Source organism: Salmo salar, chromosome ssa07, assembly GCF_905237065.1.
Source record: "Salmo salar chromosome ssa07, Ssal_v3.1, whole genome shotgun sequence".
Classification (NCBI taxonomy): domain Eukaryota; kingdom Metazoa; phylum Chordata; class Actinopteri; order Salmoniformes; family Salmonidae; genus Salmo; species Salmo salar.
In genome coordinates, this window is record NC_059448.1 from 31,564,729 (window position 1) to 31,579,509 (window position 14,781).

The 14,781-nt window shown below is 45.6% G+C and overlaps 1 protein-coding gene across 1 annotated transcript in view; it reads left to right on the top strand.

The window, feature by feature from the left end:
• Positions 1 to 14,781, top strand: part of LOC106591031 (1-phosphatidylinositol 4,5-bisphosphate phosphodiesterase beta-3) — a 120,126-nt gene that overhangs the window by 66,835 nt on the left and 38,510 nt on the right. The window contains exons 8-14 of the mRNA XM_045721871.1: positions 6 to 106; positions 284 to 450; positions 643 to 789; positions 1,404 to 1,561; positions 3,071 to 3,153; positions 3,296 to 3,380; positions 4,196 to 4,352. Of these exons, the coding sequence (XP_045577827.1) occupies positions 6 to 106; positions 284 to 450; positions 643 to 789; positions 1,404 to 1,561; positions 3,071 to 3,153; positions 3,296 to 3,380; positions 4,196 to 4,352 (898 nt within the window). The remainder of the gene's footprint in view (positions 1 to 5; positions 107 to 283; positions 451 to 642; positions 790 to 1,403; positions 1,562 to 3,070; positions 3,154 to 3,295; positions 3,381 to 4,195; positions 4,353 to 14,781) is intronic.

Here is a 14,781-nt window from a genome sequence, read left to right on the forward strand (position 1 = left end):
TGTAGGTGGAGGGCATTAAGCCAGATGATTTTACATGGGAAATGTTCCAGAGCTTTCTACACAGTCTCTGTCTACGACCAGAGATAGAACGCATCTTTGTCGAGCTGTTAGTCACTCACACACACGAATGCATGAACCTGCGCACACACACACACACAAACAAACAAACGCACACATACACCAAAATAACATGTTATGATGCCATCATAATAGAATGTTGTGATGCTAGACTGCACCAGATTCTAATCTCAATACTATTTTCTCTCGAATCCCCCCCCCCCAGTGGTTCTAGGGGAAAGCCGTTCCTCTCCTTGGATCAGCTGACAGACTTCATAAACCGTCGTCAGAGAGACTCTCGTCTCAACGAGGTCCTCTATCCTCCTCTGAAGAGAGAGCAGATCAGACAACTGATGGAGAAATACGAGAGCAACGCTAGTCAGCTGGAGAGAGGTAATGGGGGCAGAGAGAGTGTGTTTGTGGTTGTTGTGTGTATATGTGTTTGCACAGATACCTGTATGTTTTTATTTTTGTGTTTGATCACTCACTTCTCTTTGCACTTTCTCTCTCTCCCTCTTTCTCTCTTCCCTCCTTTCTCTCCCTCCTTCCCTTTCTCTCTCTCTCTCTCTCTCTCTCTCTCTCCAGACCAGATCAGTCTGATGGGGTTCAGTAAATATCTTGGAGGAGAGGAGAATACCATCGTCCCACCAGAGAGACTGGACATCATAGATGATATGAACCAGCCCCTGTCCCACTACTTTATCAACTCTTCACACAACACATACCTCACAGGTAGGTACACACACAGACCGACACCCGGACACACACACAAATGCACACGCTCAAATGCATGCAAACACGTCACAAGTTCACACACACTGAGATATGCACACAGACAAGCCTCACAGCTACACACGTATGCACCTCACAGCACACACACACACACACACACACACACACACACACACACACACACACACACACACACACACACAGGTAGCCTAGCGGTTAAGAGCATTGGGCCAGTAACTGAAAGGTCGCTGGTTTGAATCCCTGAGCCGGGGAGATGGAAAAATCAACCGTTCTGCCCTTGAGCAAGGCAGTTTATCCACAAGAACAACTGCTCCCCAGGCGCCAATGACATGGACGTCGATTCAGATAGCACCCCGCACCTCTCTGATTCAGAGGGGTTAAATGTGGAAGACACATTTCAGTTGAATGCATTCAGTTGTGCAACTGACTAGGTATCCTCTCACCCACACGCATACACACCGCACATGGATACACATGCCCACACACACACACACACACACACACACACACACACACACACACACACACACACACTTGCTGCTCGCACACTCATCTCACTCATTCTTACGTCATTCTTACCCCTCACCGCACAGTTGGTCAGTTGACCGGTCTGTCATCGGTGGAGATGTATCGCCAGGTGTTGCTGACCGGCTGTCGCTGTATAGAGCTGGACTGTTGGAAAGGACGGCCCCAGGATGAAGAACCTTACATCACGCACGGCTTTACCATGACCACTGAGATACCCTTCAAGGTGTGTGTGTGTGTGTGTGTGTGTGTGTGTGTGTGTGTGTGTGTGTGTGTGTGTGTGTGTGTGTGTGTGTGTGTGTGTGTGTGTGTGTGTGTGTGTGTGTGTGTGTGTGTGTGTGTGTGTGTGTGTGAGAGTGGTGGGGGGGTTCAGTATGTGTGTTTACTTCTTCACTGAACAAAAATATAAACGCACCATGTAATGTGTGTTTATAAGCTGTAAAGTGTTTCGTAAGCTGAAATAAAAGATCCCTGAAATTTTCCATATGCACATATATCTCTGTTAGTGAGCATTTCTCCTTTTCCAAGATAATCCACCAACCTGACAGGTGTGGCATATCAAGAATCTGATTTAACAGCATGATCATTACACAGGTGCATCTTCTGCTGGGGACAATAAAAGGCCACTCTAAAATGTGCAGTTTTTGTCACACAACACAATGCCACAGATGTCTTAAGTTTTGAAGGAGCGTGCAATTGACATGCTGACTGCAGGAATGTCCAATGGAGCTGTTGCCAGAGAATTGAATGTTAATTTCTCTACCATAAGCCGCCTCAAACATCGTTTTAGAGAATTTGGCAGTACTTCTAACCGGCCTCACACTGCAGACCACGTGTATGGCGTTGTGTGAGCAAGTGGTTTGCTGATGTCAATGTTGTGAACAGAGTGCCAGATGGTGGCGGTGGGGTTATGGTATAGGCAGGCATAAGCTACAGACAACGTACACAATTGCATTTTATCAATGAATATTTGAATGCACAGAGATACCGTGGCGAGATCCTGAGGCCCATTCATCTGCCGCCATCGCCTCATGTTTCAGGATGATAAGGCACGGCCCCATGACGCAAGGACCTGTACACAAGTCCTGGAAGCTGAAAATGTCTCAGTTCTTCCATGTCCTGGAAACTCACCAGACATGTCACATATTGAGCATGTTTGGGATCCTCTGGATCGACCTGTACGACAGAGTGTTTCAGTTCCCTCCGGGTTTGGCCGGGGTAGGCCGTCATTGTAAATAAGAATTTGTTCTTAACTGACTTTCCTAGTTAAATAAAAGTTACATATCCAACAACTTCACACAGCCATTGAAGAGGAGTGGGACAGCATTCCACAGGCCACAATCAGCCTGATCAACTCTATGCGAAGGAAATGTGTAGCACGTCATGAAGCAAATGGTCACACCGGACACTGATCCACGCCCCTACCTTTTTTTAAAGGTATCTGTGACCAACAGATGCATATCTGTGTTCCCAGTCATGTGAAATCCATGGATTAGGGCCTAATTAATTTATTTCAATTGACTGGTTTCCTTATATGAACTGTAATTCAGTAAAATCTATGAAAGTGTTTATATTTCTGTTCAGTATGCATCACACAAGGCTTCACCATGACCACGGAGATACCCTTTAAGGTTCTTAACCACACATGTTATTGGATGTGTCTGAAATGGAATTCTATTTTTGACCTCTCTCTTTCTCACACTCTCCCTGTCTCTTCTCTGTCTCTCTCCTATAGGAGGTGATTGAAGCAATAGCAGAAAGTGCGTTTAAGACCTCTCCCTATCCCGTAATCCTCTCCTTTGAAAACCATGTTGACTCGTGAGTGATCATTCTGGGTAGTGATAAGGAGAATGGCTCATTGAAAGAAAAACTTAAAAATCAATCTCTCTCTTATTCCATAATTATTTTTCTCTTTTTCTCTCTCTCTCGTCCCCCTCCCCTCGTACCATCCCTCTCTCAGGGCGAAGCAGCAGGCCAAGATGGCGGAATATTGTAGGACTATTTTTGGCGATGCCCTCCTCATCGACCCTCTAGAGAAATACCCGGTAGGCCTGGCTAGGGGTTAGAGGTCAAGGGTTGGGGTTGGGGTGATTCTTAAGGGCGGGACTCACCTTACCAGACGTCGACCTTGTGTGGTAGAGCACCTGCTGGGTGGAATGAAACAGAAAACGACAGCAGATGTTCTGTGGTCAGAGGTGATAGGACTGCCACCTGCTGCACATGACCAACATTCATTATGGTGTAAAAAAGTGTACCCAAACGCGCTTCAGCCCAGCTTAAACACAAAAGGGGAATCAGGTGCTCGACTGAGGTACTGGAAAATCCCAAAAAACATTCCTTGCCCCAGAATACAAAGAGTAAAGAAAAAAGAAGAAAAAAGAGCACTCATAGCACTGCTACGTTTATTCACGGGACATACAAAAAGGCTTATGTTTTGGCATAATGGGACAATAAGAGCCTCTAAGTAATAAACATAATTATGTGAGGCTTTGATGAAGTGTCCTGGGGTAAGGAATGTTTTTTGGTTCATTATGCTGTGTCCCATCCTTTAGGACAGTTTCAAGTGATACCTTTTTTTTGTTTATCTATTCCCAAGTATTCCCACCCAAAGTAGAGAGACATGTGATCGTAAGCAAGGTTTGAAATTATTATTATTTTTTTAAATATTATATATTATTTTTGTGGGTAATTTGCAGTCAACTAATTATTTGGAATTATGTTCTGGCCCCCACGACCAGCCGCTCAAGATAAAATTGGCCCGCAGCTGAATCTAGTTGATGATCCCTGCTTTAAGAGCTGGTTCTAGATAAGCCCTTAAACTTTTTTACTAATGTATTATATTATCTCTCCATTCCTATAGCTGATCCCTGTTCAGCCCTTACCCTCGCCCCAGGAGCTGCTGGGTAAGATTCTGATAAAGAACAAGAAGAAGCACCACCACCGAGCGTCCAGCGGGGGCAACATGAGGAGGAGGACAGGAGAAATAGACGCTCTGGAGCAGGCTTCACCTGTTAACGGTATATACAATATAGTATTCAGACCCCTTGACTTTTTCCAAATTTTGTTACGTTACAGCCTTATTCTAAAATGTATTACATCATTTTTTCTTTCTCATCAATCTACACACAATACCCCATAATGACAAAGCAGAAACAGGTTTTTAGACATATTTGCAAATGTATATTTAAAAAAAACGGAAATACCACATTTACATAAGTATTCAGACCCTTTACTCAGTACTTTGTTGAAGCACCTTCGGCAGCGATTACAGCCTCAAATCTTCTTGGGTATGAAGCTACACGTTTGGTCCACCTGTATTTGGGGAGTTTCTCCCATTTTTCTCTGCAGATCCTCTCAAGCTCTTTCAGGTTGGATGGGGAGCATCGCTGGACAGCTATTTTCAGGTATCTCCAGAGATGTTCGATCAGGTTCAGGTCCGGCTGGGCCACTCTGGCTGGGCCACTCAAGGACATTCAGAGACTTGTCCCGAAGCCACTCCTGCGTTATCTTGGCTGTGTGCTTAGGGTTGTTGTCCCGTTGAAAGGGGAAACTTTGCCCCAGTCTGAGGTCCTGAGCGCTCTGAAGCAGGTTTTCATCAAGGATCTCTCTTTACTTTGCTCTGTTCATCTTTCCCTCGATCCTGACTAGTCTCCAAGTCCCTGTTGCTGAAAAACATCCCCACAGCATGATGCTGCCACCACCATGCTAACCCGTAGGGATGGTGCCAGGTTCCCTCCAGAAGTGACGCTTGGCAATCAGTCCAAAGAGTTCAATCTTGGTTTCATCAGACCAGAGAATCTTGTTTCTCATGTTCTGAGAGTCTTTAGGTGCCTTTTGGCAAACTCCAAGTGGGCTGTCATGTGCCTTTTACTGAGGAGTGGCTTCGGTCTGGCCACTCTACCATAAAGGTCTGATTGGTGGAGTGCTGCAGAGATGGTTGTCCTTCTGGAAGGTTCTCCCATCTCCACAGAGGAACTCTGGAGCTCTGTCAGAGTGACCATCAGGTTCTTGATCACCTCCCTTGCCAAGGCCCTTCTCCCCCGATTGCTCAGTTTGACCAGGCGGCCAGCTCTAGGAAGAGTCTTGGTGGTTCCAAACTTCTTCCATTTAGGAATGATGGAGGCCACTGTGTTCTTGTGGACCTTCAATGCTGCAGAAATGTTTCGGTACCCTTCCCCAGATCTGTGCCTCGACACAATCCAGTCTATGAGCTTTACAGACAATTCCTTTGACCTCATGGCTTGGTTTATACTCTGACATGCACTGTCAACCTTATATAGACAGGTGTGTGCCTTTCCAAATCATGTCCAATCAATTGAATTTACCACAGGTGGACTACAATCAAGTTGTAGAAACATCTCAAGCATGATCGATGGAAACAGAATGCACCTGAGCTCAATTTTGAGTCTCAAAGCAAAGGCTCTGAATAAATGAGCTATTTCTGTTTTTTATTTATTTCTCACACAATACCCACACACATTCACATACACATAGCACAAATGCATACCGTCACAGCACAAACACACACACACACACACACACACACACACACACACACACACACACACACACACACACACACACACACTACATTGTAGAATAATAGTGACGACATCAAAACTATGGAATAACGTATATGGATGTATGTAGTAACCAAAAAGGTGTTAACCTGTTGGGGATAGGGGGCAGTATTTGCACGGCCGGATAAAAAAACGTACCCGATTTAATCTGGTTACTACTCCTGCCCAGTAACTAGAATATGCATATAATTGTTTGATTTGGATAGAAAACACCCTAAAGTTTCTAAAACTGTTTGAATGGTTACATTTAACCTCTATGGGACCGGCGGGACGAATTCGTCCCACCTACGTAACAGCCACTGCCAGCCTGTGGCGCGATTTTCAAAATCTTCAAAATCCTATTACTTCAATTTCTCAAACATATGACTATTTTACAGCCATTTAAAGATAAGACTCTCGTTAATCTAACCACACTGTCCGATTTCAAAAAGGCTTTACAACGAAAGCAAAACATTAGATTATGTCAGCAGAGTACCAAGCCAGAAATAATCAGACACCCATTTTTCAAGCCAGCATATAATGTCACCAAAACCCAGAAGACAGCTAAATGCAGCACTCACCTTTGATGATCTTCATCAGATGACAACCCTAGGACATTATGTTATACAATACATGCATGTTTTGTTCAATCAAGTTCATATTTATATCAAAAACCAGCTTTTTACATTAGCATGTGACGTTCAGAACTAGCATACCCCCGCAAACTTACGGGGAATTCGCTAACATTTTACTAAATTACTCACGATAAACGTTCACAAAAAGCATAACAATTATTTTAAGAATTATAGATACAGACCTCCTCTATGCACTCGATATGTCCGATTTTAAAATAGCTTTTTGGTGAAAGCACATTTTGCAATATTCTAAGTACATAGCCCAGGCATCACGGGCTCGCTATTTAGACACCCGGCAAGTTTAGCACTCACCATAATCATATTTACTATTATAAAAATGTCATTACCTTTTGTTGTCTTCGTCAGAATGCACACCCAGGACGTCTACTTCAATAACAAATGTTGGTTTGGTCCAAAATAATCCATCGTTATATCCGAATAGCGGCGTTTTGTTCGATGCGTTCCAGACACTATCCGAAATAGTAAAGAAGTGTCGCGCGCTTGGCGCAATTCCTGACAATAAAATTCAAAGTATTCCATTGCCGTACGTCGAAGCATGTCAACCGCTGTTTAAAATCAATTTTTACGTCATTTTTCTCGTAGAAAAGCGATAATATTCCGACAGGGAATCTCCTTTTCGGCAAACAGAGGAAAAAAATCCCAAAGGCGGGGGCGGTCGGGGTCACGCGCATAAGCTAGTGTCTCTTGATGGGCCACTTGAGAAAGGCGATAATGTGTTTCAGCCTGGGGCTGGAATGACGACATTCTCTTTTTCCCGGGCTCTGAGAGCCTATGGACGACGTGGGAAGTGTCACGTTAGAGCAGAGATCCTTAGTAAATGATAGAGATGGCAAAGAAGTTCCAGAAATGGTCAGACAGGCCACTTCCTGTAAAGGAATCTCTCAGGTTTTGACCTGCCATTTGAGTTCTGTTATACTCACAGACACCATTCAAACAGTTTTAGAAAATTTAGGGTGTTTTCTATCCATATGTAATAAGTATATGCATATTCTAGTTACTGAGTAGGAGTGGTAACCAGATTAAATCGGGTATGTTTTTTATCCAGCCGTGTCAATGCTGCCCCCTAGCCCTAACAGGTTAACATTTAAGTTATTTAGCAGACGCTCTTATCCAGAGCGACTTACAAATTGGTGCATTCACCTTATGATATCCAGTGGAACAACCACTTTACAATAGCGCATCTAAATCTTTTAAGGGGGGGGGGGTTAGAAGGATTACTTTATCCTATCCTAGGTATTCCTTAAAGAGGTGGGGTTTCAGGTGTCTCCGGAAGGAGGTGATTGACTCCGCTGTCCTGGCGTCGTGAGGGAGCTTGTTCCACCATTGGGGTGCCAGAGCAGCGAACAGTTTTGACTGGGCTGAGCGGGAACTGTGCTTCCTCAGAGGTAGGGGGGCCAGCAGGCCAGAGGTGGATGAACGCAGTGCCCTTGTTTGGGTGTAGGGCCTGGTCAGAGCCTGAAGGTATGGAGGTGCCGTTCCCTTCACAGCTCCGTAGGCAATCACCATGGTCTTGTAGCGGATGCGAGCTTCAACTGGAAGCCAGTGGAGAGAGCGGAGGAGCGGGGTGACGTGAGAGAACTTGGGAAGGTTGAACACCAGACGGGCTGCGGCGTTCTGGATGAGTTGTAGGGGTTTAATGGCACAGGCAGGGAGCCCAGCCAACAGCGAGTTGCAGTAATCCAGACGGGAGATGACAAGTGCCTGGATTAGGACCTGCGCCGCTTCCTGAGTGAGGCAGGGTCGTACTCTGCGAATGTTGTAGAGCATGAACCTACAGGATCGGGTCACCGCCTTGATGTTAGTGGAGAACGACAGGGTGTTGTCCAGGATCACGCCAAGGTTCTTAGCACTCTGGGAGGAGGACACAAGGGAGTTGTCAACCGTGATGGCGAGATCATGGAACGGGCAGTCCTTCCCCGGGAGGAAGAGCAGCTCCGTCTTGCCGAGGTTCAGCTTGAGGTGGTGATCCGTCATCCACACTGATATGTCTGACAGACATGCAGAGATGCGATTCGCCGCCTGGTTATCAGAAGGGGGAAAGGAGAAGATTAATTGTGTGTCGTCTGCATAGCAATGATAGGAGAGACCATGTGAGGATATGACAGAGCCAAGTGACTTGGTGTATAGCGAGAATAGGAGGGGGCCTAGAACAGAGCCCTGGGGGACACCAGTGGTGAGAGCGCATGGTGCGGAGACAGATTCTCGCCACGCCACCTGGTAGGAGCGACCTGTCAGGTAGGACGCAATCCAAGCGTGGGCCGCGCCGGAGATGCCCAATTCGGAGAGGGTGGAGAGGAGGATCTGATGGTTCACAGTATCTCTATTCTATAGAATGGTGTCTGTGAGTATAACAGAACTCATTTGGCAGGCCAAAACCTGAGAAGATTCCAAATAGGAAGCGCTCTCTCTGACTATTTCTTGTCCTTCTTGATCATCTCTATCCAAAACAGGGGATCTCTGGCATAACTTGACATTTTCTAACGCTCCCATAGGCTCTCAGAAGGCGCCAGAACATTGAATGATGACTTTGCAGGCCATGGCTGAAAAACAGTAGCGCATTTGGATAGTGGTCGATCTGAGAACAATGAGACTGGGGCGCTCGTGCACGAGACTCCACCATGTTTACTTTCTCTCTCTTTGAACAAAAACAACGACTCCCGGTCGGAATATTATCGCTTTTTTTACGAGAAAAATCGCATAAAAATTGATTTTAAACAGCGTTTGACATGCTTTGAAGTACGGTAATGGAATATTTTGAATTTTTTTGTCACGAAACGCGTCGGGCGCGTCACCCTTCTTTACCCTTTGGATAGTGTCTTGAACGCACGAACAAAACGCCGCTATTTGGATATAACTATGGATTATTTGGAACCAAACCAACATTTGTTATTGAAGTAGAAGTCCTGGGAGTGCATTCTGATGAAGAACAGCAAAGGTAATCCAATTTGTCTTATAGTAAATCTGAGTTTGGTGAGTACCACACTTGGTGGGTGTCAAAATAGCTAGCCTGTGATGGCCGGGCTATCTACTCAGAATATTGCAAAATGTGCTTTCACCGAAAAGCTATTTTAAAATTGGACACCGCGATTGCATAAAGGAGTTCTGTATCTATAATTCTTAAAATAATTGTTATGTTTTTTGTGAACGTTTATCGTGAGTAATTTAGTAAATTCACCGGAAGTGTTCGGTGGGAATGCTAGTCACATGCTAGTCACATGCTAATGTAAAAAGCTGGTTGTTGATATAAATATGAACTTGATTGAACAAAACATGCATGTATTGTATAACATAATGTCCTAGGAGTGTCATCTGATGAAGATCATCAAAGGTTAGTGCTGCATTTAGCTGTGGTTATGGTTTTTGTGACATTATATGCTAGCTTGAAAAATGGGTGTCTGATTATTTCTGGCTGGGTACTCTGCTGACATAATCTAATGTTTTGCTTTCGTTGTAAAGCCTTTTTGAAATCGGACATTGTGGTTAGATTAACGAGAGTCTTGTCTTTAAAATGGTGTAAAATAGTCATATGTTTGAGAAATGGAAGTAATAGCATTTCTAAGGTATTTGAATATCGCGCCACGGGATTCTACTGGCTGTTGAGTAGGGTGGGACGCAAGCCTAGCCCATAGAGGTTAAACATATCAAAATATATTTTAGATTTTAGATTCTTCAAAGTAGCCACCCTTTGCCTTGATGACAGCTTTGGACACTCTCAACCAGCTTCACCTGGAATGCTTTTCCAACAGTCTTGAAGGAGTTCCCACATATGCTGAAACCTTGTTGGCTGCTTTTCCTTCACCCTGCAGTTCAGCTCATCCCAATCCTTCTCAATTGGGTTGAGGTTGGGTGGTTGTGGAGGTCAGGTCATCTGATGTAGCACTTATTCACTCTCCTTATTGGTCAAATAACCCTTACACAGCCTGGAGGTGTGTTGGGTCATTGACCTGTTGAAAATCAGTCCCTCTAAGCACAAACCAGATGGAATGGCGTATCACTGCAGAATGCTGTGGTAGCCATGCTGGTTAAGTGTGCCTTGAATTTTAAATAAATCACAGACAGTGTCACCATCAAATCACCATCACATGTCCTCCTCCTGTCACGCCCTGACCTTAGAGATCCCTTTTATTCTGTATTTGGTTAGGTCAGGGTGTGACTAGGGTGGACAATCTCTGTTTTCTATTTCTTTGTTTATGGTTCCCAATCAGAGGTTCCCAATCTGTCTATCGTTGTCTCTGATTGGGGATCATATTTAGGCAGCCTTTTTCCACCTTTAGAGTGTGGGATCTAGTTTTTGGTACTGTGCCGTGTAGCCCTACTGAACGTTACGTTTCGTTTGTATTTGTTTTGTTTTCGGTGTTCATTTTAATAAAGAAAGATGTATGCCTACCACGCTGCACCTTTTGTTGGAAGGTCCGATCCTTCCAACAACGATCGTAACACCTCCATGCTTCACGATGTGAACCACACATGCGGAGATCATCCGTTCACCTACTCTACATCTCACAAAGACACAGCAGTTGGATCCAAAAATCTCACATTTGGACTCATCCACCAAAGGACAGATTTCCACCGGTCTAATGTCCATTACTCGTGTTTTTTGGCCGAAGCAAGTATTTTCTTATTATTGGTGTCCTTTTGTAGTGGTTTATTTCCAGCTGATGTTGAGATGTCTGTTACTTGAACTCTGTGAAGCATTTATTTGGGCTGCAATTTCTGTGGCTGGTAATTCTAATGAACTTATCCTCTACAGCAGAGGTAACTCTGGGTGTTCCTTTGCTGTGGCTGTTCTGATTAGAGCCAGTTTCATCATAGCGCTTGATTGTTTTTGTGACTGCACTTGAAGAAAGTTCTTGAAATTTCTCTTTGCTTATTTGAGCTGTTCTTGCCATAATATGGACTTGGTCTTTTACCAAATAGGGCTATCTTAGGTATACCACCGCTACCTTTTCACAACACAACCGATTGGCTCAAACACATTTAGAAGGAAAGAAATTCCACAAATTAACTTTTAACAAGGCACACCTGTTAATTGAAATGCATTCCAGGTGACTACCTCATGAAGCTGGTTGGGAGAATGCCAAGAGTGTGCAAAACTGTCATCAAGGAAAAGGGTGGCTACTTTGAAGAATCTCAAATCTAAAATATATTTTGATTTGTTTAACACTTTTTTGGTTACTATATGATTACTACATGATTCCAATTACATGTGTTATTTCATAGTTTTGATGTCTTCACTATTATTCTACAATGTAGAAAATAGTAAAAATGAAGAAAAACCCAGAGATGAGTAGGTTTGTCCAAACTTTTGACTGGTACTGTATATGCTGCTACTCTATTCTTTATTTTACTATTTGTATTATTATTATCTATCCTGATGCATAGTCACTTTACCCTGCCTTCATGTAAGTACAGTGAGCTCCAAAAGTATTGGGACAGTGACACATGTTTTATTGTTTTGGCTCTCTATTCCACCACTTTGGATTTGAAATGATACAATGACTATGAGGTTATAGTGCATGTCACGGTGTCACGTCCTGGCCAGTATAAGGGTTAATTAGTATTGTAGTTTGGTCAGGACGTGGCAGAGGGTATTCGTTTTATGTGGTTCGGGGTGGTGTGTTTGTTAAAAGGGTGTTTGATTTAGTATTTCCGGGTTTTGGTTTATGTTTAGGTATTTCTATGTTTAGTCTAGTGTGTCTGGTTCTATGTTGAGTTAATTGGGGTTGGACTTCCAATTGAAGGCAGCTGTTTGGTGTTGCCTTTGATTGGAAGTCCTATATTAGTTGGGTGTGTTTGTCTTGTATTTTGTGGGTGATTGTTCTGTGTTTAGCCTAGTGCCTTACCAGACTGTCAGTTTGTCAATCGTTTGTGTTTTTTTGTTATTTTTGTACGTTCGTTTTTTGGAAGTTAATAAACAAGATGAGCATACACATACCTGCTGCGTTTTGGTCCTCAATTTCCAACGACAAGTGTGACAGAATCACCCACCAACTATGGACCAAGCAGCAGAAGAAGGAGCAGAGGGAATTCGAGTTGGACTGGCGGGAGAAGTGGACCTGGGAGGAAGTTCTGGACGGGGCCGGACCTTGGCACCAGGCTGGGGAGTATCGCCGCCCGCAGTGGGAAATTGAGGCAGCCAAGGCAGAGAGGCGTAGGTACGAGGCCATGGACGCGCTGAGGGAGAAGCACGAGAGGCACCCCCAATAATTTTTTGGGGGGGGGCACACGGGTAGTTTGGCTAGGCGTAAGAAGAGCCGGAAGCCAGCTACCCGTGGTTATATGGAGGAGCGTATGCGGTGGAGAGCGCTATGTTTCGCTGAGGAGCGCACTATCTCACCCATACGCACGCACAGTCCGGTGCGCGTTATTCCAGCCCCTCGCAGGTGCCGTGCTAGAGCGGGCATCCAGCCTGGTAGGAGGATGCCTGCGCAGCGCATCTGGTCGCCGGTACGCCTCCGAGGACCAGGCTACCCAACTCCCGCTCTACGCACGGCTACCATCAGGCCCCTGCACAGCCCAGTCTGCCCTGTACGAGCACCCCGCTCGTACAGGGCTACTAGTTCCATCCAGCCAAGGCGGGTTGTGCAGGAGGTAAGATCTAGACCGACTGTGCGCCTCCATAGCCCTGGGTTTCCAGCTCCTGTCTCTCGTGCGGACCCGGAAGTGCGTCAACCCAGTCCGACTCGTCCTGTTCCCGCTCCCCGCACTAGCCTGGAGGTGCGTGTTCATAATCTGGTAAGCCCAGTACCAGCACCACGCACCAGGCTACAAGTACGTAAACCCAGCCACGCCAGTCAACAGTTATCAGAGCTGCCCGCCAGTCAACAGTCGTCAGAGCTGCCCGCCAGTCAACAGTCGTCAGAGCTGCCCGCCAGTCAACAGTCGTCGTCAGAGCTGCCCGCCAGTCAACAGTCGTCGTCAGAGCTGCCCGCCAGTCAACAGTCGTCGTCAGAGCTGCCCGCCAGTCAACAGTCGTCGTCAGAGCTGCCCGCCAGTCAACAGTCGTCGTCAGAGCTGCCCGCCAGTCAACAGTCGTCGTCAGAGCTGCCCGCCAGTCAACAGTCGTCGTCAGAGCTGCCCGCCAGTCAACAGTCGTCGTCAGCGCTGCCCGCCAGTCAACAGTCGTCAACAGACTGCGCTGAACTGCCGGAGTGGCCAGACTGCCCTGAACTGCCGGAGTGGCCAGACTGCCCTGAACTGCCGGAGTGGCCAGACTGCCCCGAACTGCCCGAGTGGCCAGACTGCCCCGAGTGGCCAGACTGTCCCGAGTGGCCAGACTGCCCAGACTGTCCCGAGTGGCCAGACTGCCCAGACTGTCCCGAGTGGCCAGACTGCCCAGACTGTCCCGAGTGGCCAGACTGCCCAGACTGTCCCGAGTGGCCAGACTGTCCCGAGTGGCCAGACTGTCCCGAGTGGCCAGACTGGCCCGAGTGGCCAGACTGTCCCGAGTGGCCAGACTGGCCCGACTGCCCCCCGGCGATGCCAGAGTGGCCCGACAGCCTGGAACGGCCGGAACCAGAGCCACCTCCAGATATAGGTGGGTTGGGGAGGGGGGGTGTAGCACAGTGCCATCGTTGACGGCAGCCACCCTCCCTTCCCTCCCTTTAGTAGAGGGGAATTTTGGTTTTGTTGTTTGGGGGTTGTTGTTTTTGTTGTTTTTGTTTTTTAACCTCTATGGGCTAGGTGGGACGCTAGCGTGCCACCCGTGGTGCACTCCATCAACAGCAGGTGCATTTCAAGAGCGGCAAATTTGAATCCAAATAAATGTCAAAATTCACATTTTTCAAACATACAACTATTTTACACCCTTTGAAAGATAAACATCTCCTTAATCTAACCACGTTTTACGATTTCAAAAAGGTTTTACGGCGAAAGCATAAATTTAGAGTATGTTAGGACAGTACATTTACAAGAGTTGTGTGTAATGTTTTGTCAAGTCAAAGACAGGGTCACCAAAACCATAAAACCAGCTAAAATGATGCACTAACCTTTTACAATCTCCATCAGATGACACTCGTAGGACATTATGTTAGACAATGCATGCATTTTTAGTTCTATCAAGTTCATATTTATATCCAAAAACAGCGTTTTACTATGGCATTGATGTTGAGGAAATCGTTTCCCTCCAATAACCGGCAGTCAAGTCAGCATCACAAATTAAATAATTAAAATTAGAAAACATTGGTAAAATATTATATTGTCATTTAAAGAATTATAGATTTACATCTCTT